At 43.9% G+C, this 21,549-nt stretch overlaps 1 protein-coding gene across 1 annotated transcript in view; it reads left to right on the top strand.

Moving 5' to 3' along the window:
- Positions 1-21,549, top strand: part of NOBOX (NOBOX oogenesis homeobox) — a 41,254-nt gene that overhangs the window by 8,224 nt on the left and 11,481 nt on the right. Inside the window, exons 3-5 of the mRNA XM_061582616.1 lie at positions 2,580-2,686; positions 9,457-9,578; positions 10,764-10,900. Coding sequence (XP_061438600.1) covers positions 2,580-2,686; positions 9,457-9,578; positions 10,764-10,900 — 366 coding nt within the window. The remainder of the gene's footprint in view (positions 1-2,579; positions 2,687-9,456; positions 9,579-10,763; positions 10,901-21,549) is intronic.

The following is a 21,549-nucleotide window of genomic DNA, read 5'->3' as shown; positions in this document are numbered from 1 at the left end:
CAGCCAATGCAAGTGGGCCAGAATTGGTTTTATATGTTCGGACCGTCTGGTCCCTGTTACCAATCTGGGTACTGCATTTTGCACAAGCTGAAGTTTCCGAACCGTCTTCAAAGGCAGCCCCACGTAGAGTGCATTGTAGTAATCTAACTTGGAGGTTACCAGAGCATGGACAACTGAAGCCAGGTTATCCCTGTCGAGATAGGGGCGCAGCTGGGCCACCAACCGAAATTGGTAGAAGGCACTCCGTGCCACTGAGGCTACCTGAACCTCAAGTGATAGAGATGGTTCTAGGAGAACCCCCAAGCTACGAACCTGCTCCTTCAGGGGGAGTGCAACCCCATCCAGGACAGGTTGGACATCCAGCATCTGGTCAGAAGAACCACCCACTAGCAGCATCTCAGTCTTGTCTGGATTGAGCCTCAGTTTATTAGCCCTCATCCAGTCCATTGTCGCAGCCAGGCACCGGTTCAGCACATTGACAGCCTCACCTGAAGAAGATGAAAAGGAGAAATAGAGCTGCGTGTCATCAGCATACTGATGGCAACGCACTCCAAAGCTCCAGATTACCGAACCCAACTGTTTCATGTAGATGTTGAAGAGCATGGGGGACAGAACTGACCCCTGTGGAACCCCATACTGGAGAGTCCAGGGTGCCGAGCAATGTTCCCCAAGCACCACCTTCTGGGCCGACCTGCCAAGTAGGAGCGGAACCACCGCCATGCAGTACCTCCCACTCCCAACTCATCCAGTCTCCCCAGAAGGATACCATGGTCGATGGTATTGAAAGCTGCTGAGAGATCAAGAAGAATCAACAGTCACACTCCCCCTGTCTCTCCCGACAAAGGTCATCATACAGGGCAACCAAGACTGTTTCCCTGCCAAACCCAGGCCTGAAACCCGACTGAAATGGATCCAGATAATCGGTCTCATCCAAGAGTGTCTGGAGCTGGCCTGCAACCACTCGTTCAAGGACCTTGCCCAGGAATGCAATATTTGCTACCGGCCTATAGTTATTAAGATTTTCTGGGTCCAAGGAGGGTCTCTTCAGGAGTGGTCTCACTACTGCCTCTTTCAGGCAGCCAGGGACCACCCCTCTCACAGAGAAGCATTAATCACTTCCCTGGCCCAGCCGGCTGTTCCATCCCTGCTAGCTTTTATTAGCCAAGAAGGGCAAGGATCCAGCACAGAAGTGGTTGCACGAACCTGTCCAAGCACCTTGTCAACGTCCTCAAGCTGTACCAACTGAAACTCATCCAAGAAATCGGGACAAGGCTGTGCTCTGGATACCTCATTTGATTCACCTGCTATAACACTGGAGTCTTAAGTCCTGGCGGATTCTAAAGATTTTACCCTGGAAGTGCCTAGCAAATTCATTACAGCGGGCCTCAGATGGTTCTACCATGTCCCTGGGGCCAGAGTGTAATAGCCCCCGGAGAATTCTGAAGAGGTCCGCTGGGCGGCAGAGTGATGATTTGATAGTGGCAGCAAAATATTGTTTTTTTGCTGCCCTCACTGCCCCTAAATAAAGCTTACCATAGGCACTTACCAGTGTATAATTGCATCCACTAGGAGTTCGTCTCCATCTGCACTCAAGCCGTCTCTTATATTGTTTCATCGCTCTCAGCTCTGGGGTATACCATGGAGCCGTACGAGCTCTACACAGGAGAGGGCGCTCAGGAGCAATCATGTCAACCGCCCGGGTCATTTCTGTATTCCAAAGTTCAACCAGGGTTTCATTTTCTTCATAGATATCTTGGTTTTTTACCATCATTATCACAATTCTTTTTAATTCAGTCCCCATGTAGCTGAGTGCCCATCAGTTTGGAAGCAAACTGGGCCCCCCAAAAATGTAGTGGTTTCTATATAGTTCCTAGAAATACAGTAATTTATACATTAAAAGGATTTTTAAAAACTCCATACACAAATGTGAGGTTCCACAACGATTGAAATGTTGAGAGCATTGCGATAAGAATATTATAGAATAATTTCATTGCCTAGATAGGCTGGTATGCCTTGCTTGGGGGAAATGCTGCTGTCCATTCCTAGCTCTGCCAAAATTGACTTCATGTTTCCTATGGGCAGCTCTCATGTGGACCCCAAGGGAGGGTGAAAGGATCTAAAGGAACTGGAAGTCAGGCAGATTGTGTGGATCTGGTAAATATGTCTATGGTTGAGTCATGGAATGTTGAAGTGACATGAGGTTAAAAAACTCTCTTCGTGGGATATTCCCTCCTCAGCTAAATGGCAATAAAGGGATCAGGTTTGGGCTGGAAGCCAGCCCTAGACCTGATCCCTTTAGTATTAGGTAGCACAGTGGAGAAGAAATTATTTTTGTCCCTTGTGAGCCTAAACAGCCCTACAAGACTCCTGTTCAAGGTTGTCTGTAGCACTGAACGGAAGCACTCCTGTTAGGGAACCGTGGATTCACTGCAACATTTTGATATATTTTGTATGTTTTTATTTTGAAGGGAATGAGTGTGGATACAAATGTTTGCAGAATGAAATATCTATTCCTCTGGACTTCTCCCTTTCACATTTTTTTAAATTATGATTATTTAATGGTGCCCTCCTGATACCAGAACAGCTGGATGAGCTGGAGAGAATGTTCCAGGAAGACCATTATCCTGACAATGAGAAACGCCGGGAAGTTGCTACTGCTGTTGGTGTGACACCACAGAGGGTTATGGTGAGTCTCTCCTGATGAGCAGCAGATAGGCCTCACTCAGAAGTTGCTAAGCCATAGTTAAGCAATCGGGAATTGAAGTGTGCTTCCCCTTCTCTGTTCCCTTTGCATGCTGGCTTGAGCATGCCAGTCCTGCTTAAGTTAAGCTCCCTGTTATGTCTCATGTGGAGAACTCTGCTTTGATGTCCATTTCCTGTTCAGGGCCTTGAACCACAAGCTTAACTGCAGCTCCCCAGTTTGGACTTAAAGGGGAATTGTAGTTTGAGCTAACTGGGATTTGTGCACTGGGCTTCTGCTGGGAGGAAGCGTGGGATATAAATTTAATAATAACAACTGGAGGGAGCGGGAAACATGTTTGAAAGGACCTATTCTTTGTCCCATCAGTCCTGGCTTCTGATGTGTAGACAAAAAAAGTCTACATAAGCAGAGTACTTACCTGAGCAGTGATCATTGCCACTGCAACTTCATGAGAGATTTGTGCTGCTCTTCCGTAGAAAAGAAAAATAACAATTGTTCTTTTCGTGGAAGAGGAGTTACAATCTCAAGTGAATTTGTGGCATCTATGGGCTTGTTCACATTTGAGCATCATTTAGCTGTTAATCCCTCTTTCCCCCATTTGAATTAGACCGGAGCAGCCCATACCTGCATGTATTTTAATTTGTGTATGAAGAACAACTTCAGTCTTTCCTGTTCATACCCCAGTAGGCATTCCCTTTTGTGCTTGCCCCTCCTTCTCATTTGTAGATTATTATGCCAATTAAATACCCAAAGGGTATGCACACAGATAATAATAATAATAATAAATTTAATTTTTGTGTCGCCTATCTGGCCGAAGCCACTCTAGGCGACGTACAAACTAAAATTCAGTAAATTACAATACAATACAGATAAAATACAATAAAATCAGTACGATCATTAATCACAGCAGCATGAAATCAGTTAGGGCGATCAATAGATAATAAAATATCCCAAAAAAGTTAGCCCTCCCCGGAATTCCTGAAGGCCTGTCCAAAAAGCCAAGTTTTTAATGCCCAACTAAATATATCCAGGGAAGGGGCATGGCGAAGATCGAATGGGAGGGAGTTCCAGAGAGTGGGGGCCGCCACTGAAAATGCCCTCTCTCTAGTCCCTACCAACCTAGCTGTTTTCGTTGGTGGGACTGAGAGAAGGCCCTGTGTGGCTGATCTGGTTGGGCGGCTTAATTTGTGGTACTGGAGGCGCTCCTTCAGATAAACTGGGCCGAGACCGTATAGGGATTTAAAGGTTAATACCAACACCTTGAATTGGGCCCGGAAAACAACTGGCAGCCAATGTAGGTGAAATAATACTGGCGTGATGTTATCACGGCGGTGGCTGTTTGTAAGCAACCGAGCCGCCGCATTCTGCACCAGTTGTAGTTTCCGGACCGTTTTCAAGGGTAACCCCATGTAGAGCGCATTGCAGTAGTCTAATCGAGAGGTGACCAGGGCGTGTAGCACCAGTGGGAGCTGATGAATAGGAAGGTAGGGTTGCAGCCTCCGTATCAGATGTAATTGGTACCAAGCTGCCCGGCTCACTGCCGAAATCTGAGCCTCCATGGACAGCTTGGAATCAAGAACCACCCCGAGGCTGCGGACCTGATCTTTCAGGGGTAAACTCACCCCATTAAACTGTAGGTCAACAGCACCCAACCTCCCCCTGTCACCCACAAGTAGCACCTCGGTCTTATCAGGATTGAGCTTCAGTCTGTTCCTTCCCATCCATCCATTCACGGATTCCAGGCACTTGGACAAGGTCTCCACAGCCATCTCTGGTGAAGATTTAAAGGAGAGATAGAGCTGCGTGTCATCTGCATATTGATGACATCGCAGCCCAAAACTCCTGATGATGGCTCCCAGCGGCTTTACATAGATGTTAAATAGCATGGGAGAGAGGATAGAACCCTGTGGCACTCCGCATGTGAGGGGCCAAGGGTCTGAAACCTCATCTCCCAATGCTACCTGTTGATGCCTGTCAGAGAGAAAGGAACGGAACCACTGCAAAACAGTGCCTCCTATTCCCAATCCTTCCAGGCAATCCAACAAGATACCGTGGTCAACTGTATCAAAAGCCGCCGAGAGATCCAGGAGGACAAGAAAGGTGGATTCTCCCCCGTCTAATGCCCTCCTCATATCATCCACCAGAGCGACCAAGGCTGTTTCAGTACTATGTCCAGTCCTGAAACCCGATTGGTATGGATCCAAATAATCCGTTTCATCCAAGTGTGCTGCCAACTGGCCAGCCACCACTCGCTCAATGATCTTCCCCAAAAATGGCAGATTTGAAACGGGGCGAAAGTTGTTCAAGACTTTGGGATCCAAGGAGGCCTTTTTCAAAATAGGTTTTATAATTGCCTCCTTGAGGGCTGGTGGCAAAACACCCTCCAAGGATGCATTTACCACCGCCCTGATCCCTTCGCCTAATTTCTCCCTACATTTCATAAGAAACCATGATGGGCAAGGATCAATCAGACAGGTGGTAGGCTTTACCGCTGAAAGCACCTTGTCCACATCCTCAGAAGGGAGAGGCTGGAACCGATCCCACAGAACCGGACTGCAATTGGTCAACTCTGGATCCCCCACTGCATACACAGCGTATGGAATCGAGTTCTTCAGGTGCTCGACTTTATCAGCAAAGTGCTTTGCCAATTTGTCACAGGAAGCCTTAGAATGTTCCAAGGGTTCCTGAGCAACTGGACCGACCAGGCTTCGGACCACTTGGAACAGCTTCCTGGGACAGCACTCTGCGGATGCAATAGAGGCAGCAAAGAAATCCTTCTTTGTTGCCCTTATTGCCACCTGGTAGGCGGCTGTTGCTGCTCTAACCTGCGTCCGAGCATCTTCAGAACGGGATTTCCGCCACCGGCGCTCTAGCCGTCTCACCTCCTGCCTCAGACTACGCAACCGGGGTGTTTACCACGGTGCTGTCTGAGTTCTGTTCAGGGGGAGAGGACGTTTCGGAGCCACCTGGTCTAATGCCCTGGTGAGTCCCTCATTCCACTCCATCACCAGGGTTTCGACCGGGCGACTTTCAGCAGGTTCCAATTCCCCCAGCGCAGTCAGGAATCCCTCTGGATCTATCAGGCGCCTGGGGCGGACCATTCTAATAGGTCCTTTACCCCTGCGGAGGGTATGTGGCATCGAGAAGTCAAAATTCACCAGATAGTGATCTGACCATGACACGGGGGTAAAAGAAATAGCCCCCAACTTCAGAACACTTCCTACCGCTCCCAGGACAAATACAAGGTCGAGAGCATGACCGGCTACATGGGTGGGCTCAGTGTTATTAAGGTGCAGTTCCCAGGAAGCCATGGTTTCCAGGAAATCCGGAGGGGCTCCACTGAGGGTGGTCTCAGCATGCACGTTGAAATCCCCCAGTACTAAAAGCTCTGGGGTCAACGCTCGTACATCCGAGACCACCTCGAGCACCTCGGACAGGGAATCTGCCGTGCAGCGGGGCAGGCGGTACACGAGCAAGATCCCCAAACTGCCCTTCGGGCCCAACCTCCAGTACATGCAATCAACAACCTTGGTCCTTGGGAGCGGAGGCCTGGTGAAAATCAAAGACTCCCGGTAGATGACTGCCACTCCCCCTCCCTGCTTACCTACCCTTGGTTGCTGTGCATAATAGAAACCCGGCGGACACATGGCCTTAAGGATGGGAGCTGAGGCCTCGTCCAGCCAGGTCTCCGTGATACACACCAGGTCTGCGCACTCATCCAGTATCATATCGTGGATGACAGATGTTTTTTGTGTCACAGACCTGGCATTACACATCAGCAATCGAAGGTCGGTAGGAATCCTGCTTCCCCCAGTTAACTTCTGGTTTTGGGCAGACCTGGAACACGGGATAGGTATTATGCATCTATCCCGTGTTCCTCTAAATTGACATGGTCTGCCCCTAGCATCAATCTGGCACCTGCCGCCCAAACTTGGTATAGCTTGGCCCCCCTCCTTCTCTGTTTCATCCCTCCTTGGTTTGCACATGCCCCTATCCCTAATTGCCTGCTGGACAGGCCTATCTTAAATAATATAACAAATAAACATAAAACCCCACCCCTTACCCCCCGGGGGCTGCCAGTCACTTCTTGTACACCACGACAATATACAAACAACATACATACAACAAACATGTAATTAGAACAACGATACAACACGTAACATACGACATAAGACAGACAATACACAACTTACACCTTACATACAACATGCATTTGAGTGTAATCACTCCATACAATTCAACCCGCTAAACCAACATCGTCCAGCACTATATAAGTAGATGAAATCTTCTAGCAGCAGCGCAGCAGCAGCGCAGGCAGGCAGATGGCTCTCCCTCCCTGGGCAGCGATGGTCCTCTTCCCCTTGCAGGCTGCGGGTGCATGCTTTTTTAAACAAGCCCTGCCCAAGAAGTGTGCAAAAGCACATAGTCAGGCAATTGTAAATTTGCTTGTACAGTTTTCCGGTTTTGTGCAAATGTCAGGGATCTATATATATATATATATATATAACTAAGGTCCTGATGCGCCCTTCCTAGCAGGTTGGAAAAGAAATGAAAGCAATTGTAATTCTCAGCACACTTCTCAGATTTCAGGTTTGCTTGTGCAATTTTCTGGTTTTGTTCACATCTGAGGGATCAGAAGAAAAAAAATACTCCTCATTGTGCCACAAATAATTGGAGGAAGTAATAGGTGTGGAAAGGGGAGTAGCAGAAAGTGACAGTTGACAGACCACCCACCCAAAAGCACAGAAACAAAACATCTGCAGCCCTAAGTGAAGCAATTTGGAGCCCAATTTCCCCCAATTAATCAGATCATCCTTGTATCTAGTAAACTTGAATTCACAGAGGAAAAGCATCAAGATTGGTGGTGTTTGATGACAACATGTGGACTACGCAAATTCAGTGGGAACACAAACAACTAGAAGCACCTAATAAACTCTGGTGTGGACAAGCCCAATATTAAACTGCCCACATGAGTAGATTGCTCATCTGAACTGATACGAGGTGTCTTTGCTTGTACAAATCAGTGCATTTTTAGAATGGACTAAATATAAGAGTGACCAGAAATTAAAGAGTTTTCGCATAACTGCACAATCAAATTTTGTGTTTAATGCAGACTTGCATCAAGGTATATTTGGGTGCTCTAAAGACTTGCATGATCTCATGGAGATGTTCGTTTAATGGAAGATATTGCTTCATTTCAATTTATTTATGTGCTTTCAATATATATAAAGTATATATATGGCAATCCCTAAATTTTTTTTAAATGAGATCTGTTGGGTTTGGGAGAAAGTGACATTATTTGACCCTTGTGTATTTGGAGTGCTTGTTAAGTGAGGGGTCTCATTCCTTCAGGTAGCCTGATTTCATTTCGGGGGGCATTTTTTTTAAAATAAGGGATTTTGATATTTCTTTCTCAACATATATATGGTAAAAGGTAAAGGTGTCGCACTTATAGTGCGAGTCATTTCCGACTCTTAGAGTAACGTCTTGCGACGTTTCTTGACAGACCGTATATATGGGGTGGGATTGCCAGTTCCTTCCCCGGCCTTTCTTTACCCCCCAGCATACGCCGGGTGCTCATTTTACCGACCACGGATGGATGGAAGGCTGAGTGGACCTCGACCCCTTTTACCGGAGATTCGACTTCCTCCTTCCGTTGGAATCGAACTCCGGCCGTGAGCAGAGCTTCGGCTGCGTTACCGCCGCTTACCACTCTGCGCCATGGAGGGTAAAGAGTGTTAATATGTGTTTCACCCCAGGGTACATAGAAATAATAATAATAATATAATAATAATAAATTTTATTTGTTGGTCGCCTATCTGTCCAGGTTAGTGGACACTCTAGGCGACTTACAATAAATGTCCCATTTGAGTCTTCCAGTGGTCTGTGAGATAAGTTAGGATAAGACAAGCAGGTTACCTGCCCAAACCATGAGCTTGGCCAAATGAGGATCTGACTCCAAGTCTCCCACCCCACGTCTTCCCACTATACCACATTGGATCTCTGGTTCACACTACACATGAAACTGAGAGGTCTCTCTGATCTATCTCCTGGCAGGATATTTTTTCAATGGAATGATGAATGATGCATTGTAATCACAGCAGCAGTGCTGGAATAAGTGGTCACTGACCCTTTCCTCATAGGCTTATTTTGATATGAAAATTGTCCCATATGCAACCAGATGTGTTTTAACCCATGTGGCAAAGAAGAGTGCCCTGTAGAATCCCTGTAGGAATTCCACCCACCTGTGGATGGATGGAAAAGCAGTTTGGAGAGGGGGATTTTTGATAATCGAAATAGTTCATTTGGAAAGGGTTATTCTGCCGCTTTGGTGACATTTACAGCCCCACCACAACCATCATTGCCTTTCTGTGGTGGGGTGGTGGTGGAAGCATGTCAGTAGATGGACCACATATCTCTCAGTGTCTTTCTTGTTCAGCTTGTTCCTGAAAGAGATGACCTAGTTGGGGGGTAGGGGTATGTAGCTTGAGGAGGGGTGATTGAAAGGGTTGAGCAGTTGGTATTCTAATCAAGATTGCGGGCTCAATAGTTGTTATATTTTTTAAATTGGTTTTGGTCAGATTTGGGGCAGGGGCTTCAGTATGTTATGAAGGGGAGGGTCCTGGGATCTGGTGAATAATATTAACTTGTCATAAGCTCTCTTCTCTTTTGGTGAGTTTGCTGTTTGTATAATTTGAGGAGATGGAAATATTGTATGTGTTTGTTTCACTAAGGATTACCCCTCCCTTTATTAGGTCTGGTTCCAGAATCGCAGAGCAAAGTGGAGAAAAATAGAAAAATTGACAGTGAAGGGCAACAAGAAATGTTCAGCTACAACATCAGCTTTGTCAACAGGCCCTCAGCAAATCTCTCATGGGTGAGAAGCCTCCACATCTCAGGTTGAAGATGAATGATAGTTTTTTAAGAGAGCAGAAAATGGTATAAACGGAGGCATTGCTGCCCTGTTTCTTTACATCCCAGTGTCTTTTCTTGTCACATGGGTTTTCCAGGGTTTTGGAATTCTACAGAAACCCGTATAATCTGTTTTTTAAAAGTGCGTTGACTGGACACACCCCATTCAAGGATCCCTCAGATCACTTTCAACAGTTTTAACAAAAAAAATTGCTAGTCTCCAACTAAATGGTCAATTTATATGAATGAAGTACTCTTGGTATCTCCTATAACATTTTTCTTAATTTCATCTTTTCCCCTTAATAGTGCTAGAAAATGAGGTCTGTAGCTAGGGCTGTACATTCTAGGCACCCAAACTCAGCTTAGTTTCTATAGAATATTTGGTTTTTATTCGTTTATATATATATATGTATATATATATTTAATGCAAGTTTCTGTGAGTTACAGAGATAGAAACTGAAAGGTATAGGTGCTTATGCAACAGAGATCAGTGATGGAAAATAAGACAGGAAGTTGAGAGAAATTACTTTTTCCTATCATTTCCTCCCTGAATTTGTGATGCCAAGAAAGAAAGAAAGAAAGAAAGAAAGAAAGAAAGAAAGAAAGAGACTGAACTGTTTTATGAGTTCTGCTAGGTTATCTTCTCTGAAAATAATGTGTGAAATTAAAATATGTTATAGTAAAGTAACAATTAGAGAATACAACTATCTTTGCTTTTATAGTTTCTCAAACAAATATATTACCCCCAGCTCCCTCCTGCAGATGGGACTGTTGAGCTGCCCCTCCCATCAGTAATATGGGGATGGTTTTTTCCCTTGTACAGCTTCTTAGCACTTCCCATGGTTCCTATTTCTTATGTCCCTCTCTTTACTTCCCCGAATTTCCTCTCAATATAACACCCCAGTTCTTCCTGAAATATAAATTTTGTTTTGACATTTGTAATATTAGCATTTAAATTAGGGGGCATTTGACAGATTAGCTAACCAAGCTAAAGACAGAAATGAATATTTTCATGTTAAAATAATTTGAAATAAGGGTGAAAGGTACTGGTTCCCTCAGAAGCGGGAAATGAAGCAACATCAAAGGAAGATTTAGATTTTGTCGTCAGTTCATTCCTTGTTATGAACATGATGCTTCACTTCGCTTTCAGTGTAACTCTGCTACCTGTGCCCCCACTATCTGACATGGTGCATGATCAGCCTGCTGCGTTCATGATGGAAACTGCAGGTGATGTCAACTCTTCTAGCCTAGTCAGTGGACAGTCTGTGCCACTGGCCTCCACATCAGGTGAGAGCTATTGGGGTGTGTGCCACTGGTGATATTGGTAGGTCTGATTTGGTCTGATTACCTGTTACCTACCAAGCTACTTTATTCCCTTCCCTTCCTTTCTCAGTGTGACATTTCACACATAATGCAGCATTAAACCGAGGCCTGGTTGCATTTGGTTCCATTCGGTTCCATTCACATTTTAAAATGTACACATTAGGGATGGGGTTCGCTACCTAGTTCTAATCTGCTTGCATACTGATAGTCCGTCGTTTGATCCCAGTCCACGCTTTTTTTGTTCCCGCTTGCTTTGGCACTTGCTGATTCGATCCACTGTGGGGGGGTTTGGTATTTGATCGGGGGGAGGGTGGCAAAAAAAATGTAATTTTTAATGTAAATGTTTATGTAAATGATTACGGTGTTCCACATGGATTTCTCCCCCATTTACATATCATTGAGGCAGATAATTGCCTTTGAGTCTGTCTCTTGCCTTGGCCTAACTGATGTGCTGCTTAATGGTTCCCCTCCCGTTCGCTATTCTCAAATTAATTTGTCAGCAGCACTGCAGCAGCATCACCACCACCACTACTACCACCTTGTATTTTTATTCTCTCTCTCTCTCACACACACACACACACACACGAGAGAGAGAGAGAGAGAGCCTCTGATGAGCTGAGGATAGCAATGAAAATGGGGGTGGGTGGGGCAGGTCGCATGGGTCAGTCTCTGTCATCATCTTCATGTTTCCCACGCAAGAGGATGGAGATTCAGAATGCTCTGAGCTGGCTTGTTTGAAAAACACAAAATTGCAGGATGATTTGACAGTTAACACTGGTGACATATATAGCCTAGGGCAGATCAGGCAGCCAATGTTTTTTGCATTATATGGCAATTTTTTTCGTAATATGTAATGGACAAGTGGCAATTGTTATCACACCTACATAGTTACAAATGCAGCAACTCTGAGGACATTGCAAAGATAATTACATAAAATAGAAGAATTTTTTTTTAAAAAAAAAAATCTGCCGATTGCAGCCATGGCCCACTACAAGAAATCAGTGCCAGTCCGAAAAAATAGTAGACTGTCAAATTCAGTCAGAATCCAGTACTAAGTCCGATTTAGCGGATATTCTCCCCTATCCTTAATACACATAAAACATCTTTGGTATGCATCAAAAATTGTAATGCGCAAATATAATGTAAGACTGTAAATTGAAGGTTCCTCACATCTGTGATTCTCCTTTACAACAGAGCAGTAGAAAGATTAAAGTTGGAGCATACTAAGGTAACTGCCTGTAGTTCTTTCTATTTTATATCTGCTTTCTGCAGCTGCAATTTTTTTTAAAAGAAAATACCTAGCCCTCAGGACTGACATGCAGCTCTACTAACTGGAAAGAAACAATAACTTTCATTTAATATAGCAATGGGAAAACCTGTGGTCCACTTGCTGTGTTGGTCTCCAACCCCTGCCATGGTCAGTGATTGGGGATGGTGGGAGTTGTAATACAGCAACATCAGTCTGGGTTTAGACTCTCTGTCTAAATAGATAATGCTGTAGATAATGCTAGATGGGCCAGTGGCTCTGATTCAGTATAAGGCAGTTTCCTATGTTACTTCGTAATACCTCCCAAGATCCCTTGCCTACGGTATTTCCCACCATGCTTCACTGAGAGGCAAGGACTGATTCCAGAATATTTCCCTTAACTCCTTCTTTATCAAATCCTGGGGCAACAACTATAAAATTTGCTTTTGCATCATAAGGGCAAACACAATCCACCTGAGGTTCATCTGGATCCAGTCTGGTTCCAATTCAACACCCAGACAGTGAGTAAGAAAACTAAGAATGTAAAGGGTATTTGAAAGAGGCAGTGAAAACCCTTCTGACTTTGAGATGAAGATCAACTGCATTTATGAAGCGACTTAGAAGAGATTTTCTTCACTTGTGCAGGCATTAATGAACTTAAAATAAGTTCTTGGCCTTACTTCAAACTGCCTTTGAACATGGACTCTTATCTCCGTAAAGACATAAGAGTAAAGACAGAGTCCTAGAGGAAACAGCCTTTCACTCTTTTTCCTATCCTCATGTAAAGCATTTTTAAGGGGAGCCTGTTCATATCTAAGGCTCATGCCTGGCAAGGGTAGGAGCCCTTGGTGTGATCTGAAGGGTGGGAGGGAAAGGGCTCCTCTTCTCCTACTCTCAGCTGAGGGCGAGCAGCTGGAATGGGGGATGCTGACTGAGAAGATGCAAAGGAGTTGGCCAACTGGCATAGGAAGCAAACTTGGCTTGCGGTTTCTAAGTGCTTTGAGGACAGTGTTGAAAGGAGTGTTTGGAGAGAGAGAGCAATATTAAAACTGTGAAGGTATGTGGGGCTTGAAGAACTAGCTGTCTTTACCGTCACATGTCAAAGATGAGGAAGTGATTGAAAGAGGAGATCCAGGTGAGAGCTGGGAGGGAAGGCTGTCACACCCACAACAAGGGAGAGGTCTGGCTACCATTCAATACATGCTGTTAATTGTGAGCTTCTGTGGAACGTCTTTTGAGATAGTGACTCACCCCCCCCCCCAGTTTTGTATACTACCGTTTCATAAAATAGTGGAGTTGGAAGGGGCCTGTAAGGCCATTGAGTCCTACCCTCTGCTCAATGCAGGAATCCAACTTAAAACATACCATTTTATTTTTATGTTTATTCTCTCTGTTTTCATGCTCTTAAATTAGGTTAGGTTGTTTGTATTCAATATATTTTTCATAGTTTTGAGCCGCTAGTTGGCCACCTACAGCGTGGGTGAACTGCATTGGGCTTGTTATGCAAATCTGAGCTAAATAATAAAAACAGAGCAGCTCCTTTCTCCATCTTGTGCTTGTCAAATTCCAGTTCAGCAGTTGGGGCGGGGTAGAGCTCCTCTGCTCCTGGTCTTCCAGCAAGCTTGAGGAGAACCACAGTTTGAAAACTTGAGTCTTGGAAGTTTTATTTTATCTTAGTCACAGTATCAGCAACAACCAGTAGATGGTGATCTTACACTGGTTTTCAGGATGAGATTTGCCTAGCAACTTGAAATTAACTGGTTCCGTACTCAGTTTTGTAGAGGCCAGAAGCACACCTGGTTATAAATGTTGAAATGCAGTAGGTCCCCTATTGCCAGGAGGCTGAAAATCAGGAAGGATTTCTGAGGTCTCCTGGGGATTTTTTGGAGAAGAGATCTTCTCTGCCTCCATTGTGTCTGCTCAGTGTCATCTAGTGGTGCTCTTTCATGTTGTGAAGGACCTTTTGGGAACTGGTCCTGGTGTGCAATAGCTTGACCCCTCAAAGGCACACTGTGACCAATTTGCTATACATTTGGCAGATAAAGGCACTCATATCTGGGCCGACTGTAGTTTTTACAGAGTTGGAGGTAAACGGTACAAGAGTACTGTTTGGGTGTATTGTGATGGATATTTTTTAATTTGTGTTGCTTGATGATGTGGACAAATGTCTTGGAGTGGTGAGACTTACCTCCATTTCATTAGACTTGTGCCAATTCTGGTTGGTGAAGTCAGCAAGAGCTGGATCTGGGCATTTGGTGATTAATGCCTCTCTGAGGGATGATGCGATTGCCACATGCCTGAAGGTGAGTCCATTGTTGCAGAAGCCCAGTTTAGGTCCTATGGCTTTTGACAACTACCATCCAGTTTCAATCCTGTCATTTACTGGGATCCTAATTGGGATAAGTTTCAGGTGGTCTTGAATGACACCAATTGTTTAGATTCATTCCAGTCAGGGTTAGACCTGGTTTTGACAAAAAAACTTTGGTTTCTCTGGTGGTTGATTTATGTCAGAGAATGGACAGGGGAGATGCTATCCTAGACCTCCCAGCAAATTTTAATACTATTTCCCATAGTATTCTTCTGGATCAGTTGTCAAAGTTGGGCTTAGGAGGCCCAACTTTTCAGTGGCTGGACAAGTGTCTCTAGAAGGTGGTGTTGGAAGGCGTTTTTTTCCATCCCATAGCTATTGGCTTATGGGCATATCAGTGATCATTAATTTTTAACATCTACATGAAATACCAGTATGCAGAGGACACTCAACTCTACTTCTCTTTTCCATCTGATCTCAGAGAGGCTGAGATATGGTTTGGGGATGGAAGATGGAGAATGAGCTGATGTTAAGTTTGGGCAAGACAGAGGAGCTGTATGTGATTATTTGCTCCAGAAAGTGGTTTACAGCTGATCTTAAACCGCCCTGGGCTCCTACTGGGAGGAAGGGCGGGATATAAATCAATCAACAAACAAACAAACCATCTTAGATGGGGTTGTTCTCCTCCTGAAAGACTAAGTGTGCTGTATGGGAGTTCTCCTGGACTGGGGAGGCTTTAGTGGTAGTGGGGGCCACGGGCTGAGTTTTACCAGCTTCAGCTGGAGAGGTCTGATCTAGCCATAGTAGGCCATGCTCTAGTCATGTCTAACTGTGACTACTGTAACATGCTCTTTTTGGGAGTGCCTTTAAAGGTGGCTCAGAAACTGCAGCTGATTCAGAATATAGCTACCAGAGTCTTGATGAGGGCAAGGCAGTCATATCCTGTGACACTACTATCCTTCTGGTGAGCTGCCAGTGGGTTTCCAAGCCCAATTTAAAGTTCTGGTTTTTATCTTTAAGACAGGTGGGGAACATCTGTGGCCCTACAAATGTTGTTAGACTCCAACTCCCATCTGCCCCAGCCAGCATGGCCAACGGTCAGGATTTGTTTATTTATTTATTGAATTTGTTAGTCGTTTTTCTACAGAAATATGTGCACTCAAAAGCAACTTACAGTTTATAAAAAATTTAAAGCAAAAAGCAAATATATATATATTAAAAAGTCAAAAACAAAACAGTACATAGGCAGTGGAGCAACCCTTCTTAGGAAGACTACACGACAGAAGCCCTCCAAAAGCCTACCAAAGTTAAGAACCAAATCCCTGGGAGAAATGTTTTTGCCTGGCACCAAAGATGGATAATGGTGACACCAGGCGTACCTCCCTGGGGAGAGTGTTCCGCAAATGGGGGGGCACCACTGAGAAGACCCATTTTCATGATGTCGCTCTCCACACCACCTTTGCAGAGGGCACATAAAGAAGGGCCTCTGATGCTGAGTACAGGATCAGGGTTGGTAGGGAGAGGCAGTCCTTGAGGTATTGGGGTCCTGAGCGGTATAAGGCTTTATAGGTCAAAACCAGCACTTTGAATTGAGCCTGGAAACTAATTGGTAGCCAGTGAAGTTGTGCCAGAATTGGTGTTATGTGCTCAAACCGTCTTGTCCCAGTGAGCAGTCTGTCTACTGAATTTTGCACCAGCTGTGGAAGTTATAGTCCAGCAACATCTGGAGGGCCACATATTAGCTTACCCTGCTTTAAAGCCTTAAATGGTTTGGGCCAGAGTTATTTGAAGGACTAGATATACCCATATCAACCTGCCTGCCCATTAAGACCAATGAAGGAGGCCCTCTCTTCATTTATGTGCCAGCTAGTGAGCACAAAGGAAGAGAGCCTTTTCTGTGACTCTGGAATTTATTGCCATCTGACCTCCAGAAAGTTACCAGAGTTCCAGAAAAAAACATAAATTTTCAGAAAAAATGTAAAAATGCAATATTAGCACTTTTTACAGATTGAAAGTCACTTTGTTACTTCAGGATCATCAAATGTAATTATGTACAAATTGGTCTGGCATAAAAATATCAGATTTGGTATATTAAAAATACATTTTATTCAAACAATTATTAGAAATTGAATTTAAATTTTTACTTTTTTTGTAACAAATGGATCTACAAGATCCTGGACTGTAAGGAACCTCTTTCCTTTTGCCAGTTTATGAGGAGCAGGCAAAAAACTATTTAAACAAAACAGAAGAAACCATCAACATTAATAACAAAGAAAATTATTTATCTCTCTGCTAGTCCTTCACAGTGTGAAGCAGACATAAACCATCCATTCCCATAAAAAGAAGTGAGAAAAGGGGGGGGGGCAAGATTCAATGAAACATTGTATTCATCATGCTAAAATAAAACATTCCATAATCCAGTTTTTCTGAAACAAACGGCTTGGGGGTGGGGGAATGGAAAAAACCTTGTTTCCCCCCCACATTTCTCTGGGCCTTCACATTCCTATCCCAGGCTATGACCTGAAGGTGCGTGAGACCACCACCTTGCTGCAACTGAGCAGGCCTGGTTCTGGTCAGTGCCAAATGGGTGACCACCGAGGAACCATATGTACACTGCCTTTGATTCCTTGATGGAAGAAAGGTGAGACATAAATGTAATGAATAAATACATTGGAGAAATAGAAGTTCTATGAAGGCCTTTTGTTTCAGGAGGCCTAACCACAAAATATACTTGTTTGTTTTACAAAGCACCTTTTAACTAATGGCTTGGCTGAAATTATCTTTTATAGTCTAGCCTGGATATATGCCTTTTATATTCCTGGTGTATCAACATTTTGGGTGCCTTGCAGGAAATGTTTTGCTTGTTGTCTTTTGGTTCTATTTTTCATTTTATCATTATTGGAGTTTTAATTCTTAATAGTTGTTATGTAAATCATTTTGACAATTTTACTTAGAGAGGTGGTCTATAAATATATTTAAATTAAATAACTGGTACTACTGACCAGTTCTGTTATTCAGCAGCCTATATTATCAGTTTGTAAACTTGCAATATATTAAATTTAGGGTCAGATTATGCATTATGTTAAACGCATTCTAGTTACCTTTTAAAACTATAAATAGCATCTAGCGGGATCCTGATCAGAATCTGGATCAAGGTACATGGAGAAGTTGTGTGGGTTTTTTAAATCCTCTCTCCCTACCCCCCACCCCATTGAGCCTAGTGAAAATTCCACCCTGCCCTGACTCAGCTGGGAAAGAACTTTCCATTAGCATCAGTAAAAGTTTCCCTCCTGTGCCAAATTGCAGTTGTGGGCACCAGTCACAAAATGGCTGCCATTGGGGGGGCATAGCATAAAATGGCTGCTGTTGGGGGCATGGTGTAGCACAAAATGATTAAAGTGTCAAAGAGACAAGACCACCTGTTGTCGGTAAGGTGTTGTAAATTACAGTGAGAAAATAAAACATAATTCGGAATTATTCCTGAACTCAGTAATTGCATGGATATGCATGCACAGTGACAAAAAGATGCATTTAATGCTGGCTGCTAGTAATAATGCAGTTCTTTATTGTTTATTTAAATAAATTTTATTCTACTCTTCAAGCCAAAAAAGGCTCCCAGAAAGGTCATACAAATTACTCAAACAAACAAACAAAAATCTGCCACCAGGCTTACAGTCTGTAAAGATGTAACAAAAAAGGAAAATTGATTGGGGGGGAGGAAAGAAGCAAGTGCATGTAATAATAATAATAATAATAATAAATTTTATTTTTCAGTCGCCTATCTGTCCGGGTTAGGGACACTCTAGGCGACTTACAACAAGAATAAAAAAAAATAAAAAACATAAACTAAATAAAATAAAAAACATAGACTAGCCGCATATGTGTTCCAGTCATGACAAAGAAGCAAAGTTTCTAGATATTCTAAATGACTATTCCCTAGATCAGTTGGTCATGGAACCGACCAGAGGGACGGCAACCCTGGACTTAATCCTCAGTGGGGACCGGGACCTGGTGCGAGATGTAAGTGTTGTTGAACCGATTGGGAGCAGTGACCACAGTGCTATTAAATTAAACATACATGTAAATGGCCAATTGCCAAGAAAATCCAACACGGTCACATTTGACTTCAAAAGAGGAAACTTCACAAAAATGAGGGGATTGGTAAAAAGAAAGCTGAAAAACAAAGTCCAGAGGGTCACATCACTCGAAAATGCTTGGAAGTTGTTTAAAAACACTATATTAGAAGCTCAACTGGAGTGCATACCGCAGATCAGAAAAGGTACCGCCAGGGCCAAGAAGATGCCAGCATGGTTAACGAGCAAAGTCAAGGAAGCTCTTAGAGGCAAAAAGTCTTCCTTCAGAAAATGGAAGTCTTGTCCGAATGAAGAAAATAAAAAAGAACACAAACTCTGGCAAAAGAAATGCAAGAAGACAATAAGGGATGCTAAAAAAGAATTTGAGGAGCACATTGCTAAGAACATAAAAACCAACAACAAAAAATTCTATAAATACATTCAAAGCAGGAGACCATCTAGGGAGACAATTGGACCCTTGGATGATAAGGGAGTCAAAGGTGTACTAAAGAACGATAAGGAGATTGCAGAGAAGCTAAATGAATTCTTTGCATCTGTCTTCACAGTGGAAGATATAGGGCAGATCCCTGAACCTGAACTAACATTTGCAGGAAGGGATTCTGAGGAACTAAGACAAATAGTGGTAACGAGAGAGGAAGTTCTAAGCTTAATGGACAATATAAAAACTGACAAATCACCGGGCCCGGATGGCATCCACCCGAGAGTTCTCAAAGAACTCAAAGGTGAAATTGCTGATCTGCTAACTAAAATATGTAACTTGTCCCTCAGGTCCTCCTCCATGCCTGAGGACTGGAAAGTGGCAAATGTAACGCCAATCTTCAAAAAGGGATCCAGTGGGGATCCCGGAAATTACAGGCCAGCTAGCTTAACTTCTGTCCCTGGAAAACTGGTAGAAAGTATTATTAAAGCTAGATTAACTAAGCACATAGAAGAACAAGCCTTGCTGAAGCAGAGCCAGCATGGCTTCTGCAAGGGAAAGTCCTGTCTCAGTAACCTATTAGAATTCTTTGAGAGTGTCAACAAGCATATAGATAGAGGTGATCCAGTGGACATAGTGTACTTAGACTTTCAAAAAGCGTTTGACAAGGTACCTCACCAAAGGCTTCTGAGGAAGCTTAGCAGTCAATGGAATAAGAGGAGAGGTCCTCTTGTGGATAAGGAATTGGTTAAGAAGCAGAAAGCAGACAGTAGGAATAAACGGACAGTTCTCCCAATGGAGGGCTGTAGAAAGTGGAGTCCCTCAGGGATCGGTATTGGGACCTGTACTTTTCAACTTGTTCATTAATGACCTAGAATTAGGAGTGAGCAGTGAAGTGGCCAAGTTTGCTGACGACACTAAATTGTTCAGGGTTGTTAAAACAAAAAGGGATTGCGAAGAGCTCCAAAAAGACCTCTCCAAACTGAGTGAATGGGCGGAAAAATGGCAAATGCAATTCAATATAAACAGGTGTAAAATTATGCATATTGGAGCAAAAAATCTGAATTTCACATATACGCTCATGGGGTCTGAACTGGCAGTGACCGACCAGGAGAGAGACCTCGGGGTTGTAGTGGACAGCACGATGAAAATGTCGACCCAGTGTGCGGCAGCTGTGAAAAAGGCAAATTCCATGCTAGCGATAATTAGGAAAGGTATTGAAAATAAAACAGCCGATATAATGCCGTTGTATAAATCTATGGTGCGGCCGCATTTGGAATACTGTGTGCAGTTCTGGTCGCCTCATCTCAAAAAGGATATTATAGAGTTGGAAAAGGTTCAGAAGAGGGCAACCAGAATGATCAAGGGGATGGAGCGACTCCCTTATGAGGAAAGGTTGCAGTATTTGGGGCTTTTTAGTTTAGAGAAAAGGCGGGTCAGAGGAGACATGATAGAAGTGTATAAAATTATGCATGGCATTGAGAGGGTGGATAGAGAAAAGTTCTTCTCCCTCTCTCATAATACTAGAACTCGTGGACATTCAAAGAAGCTGAATGTTGGAAGATTCATTACAGAGAAAAGGAAGTACTTCTTTACTCAGCGCATAGTTAAACTATGGAATTTGCTCCCACAAGATGCAGTAATGGCCACCAGCTTGGATGGCTTTAAAAGAAGATTAGACAAATTCATGGAGGACAGGGCTATCAATGGCTACTAGCCATGATGCCTGTGCTCTGCCACCCTAGTCAGAGGCAGCATGCTTCTGAAAACCAGTTGCCGGAAGCCTCAGGAGGGGAGAGTGTTCTTGCACTCGGGTCCTGCTTGCGGGCTTCCCCCAGGCACCTGGTTGGCCACTGTGAGAACAGGATGCTGGACTAGATGGGCCACTGGCCTGATCCAGCAGGCTGTTCTTATGTTCTTATGTTCTTAATACATGTACAAGTTCTTAGTTACAAAAATATGGAACAAAGAATTGAAAAGAACAGCTCACCAGAGTAGTGACTGGAGAACATTGCCCCAGACAAGTGTGATATGGCCTGAAGGCACATGAGGCCAGCTCCCTGCTGAAGCTAAGCAGGGTCAGGTCTGGTCAGTGCCTGGATGGGAGACCGCCTGGGAACCATATGTAAGCCACCTTGGGTTTCTATCATGAAAAAAAGGCAGGGTATAAATTAAACAAACAAATAAATAATAAAATGATTGAGGCTGAACGTCAGCTGCAGTGTGCAGAAAAGATTCACCAAGCAGGTATTGCTTCAAATCCAGGAAAAAGTCACTTAATCAGTAAAGCTAAAAACAGCCCTGCAGGGATGAACCTCCACCCAAACAAATACACAAAATTAACAGCAGACTTAAAACACAGTGCCCACCCTCTGACTCAAAAGGGGGGGGAAAGCAAAAACTGGACTCTATGGCCCAGGGCTCCTTGCAATCACACAAGGTGGCCAGTTGAGCAAGAGAACAGAAAACACCTCACCACGTCTCCTCTCCTGTACTGAAAAAAAGGCCAAAAAAACCCCTCTTAAAGGGGTAAATGGAAAGAGCTCC

This window comes from Rhineura floridana, chromosome 8 (assembly GCF_030035675.1).
Source record: "Rhineura floridana isolate rRhiFlo1 chromosome 8, rRhiFlo1.hap2, whole genome shotgun sequence".
NCBI classification, from domain to species: Eukaryota; Metazoa; Chordata; class Lepidosauria; order Squamata; family Rhineuridae; genus Rhineura; species Rhineura floridana.
This window is presented reverse-complemented; position numbering and strand designations above follow the sequence as displayed.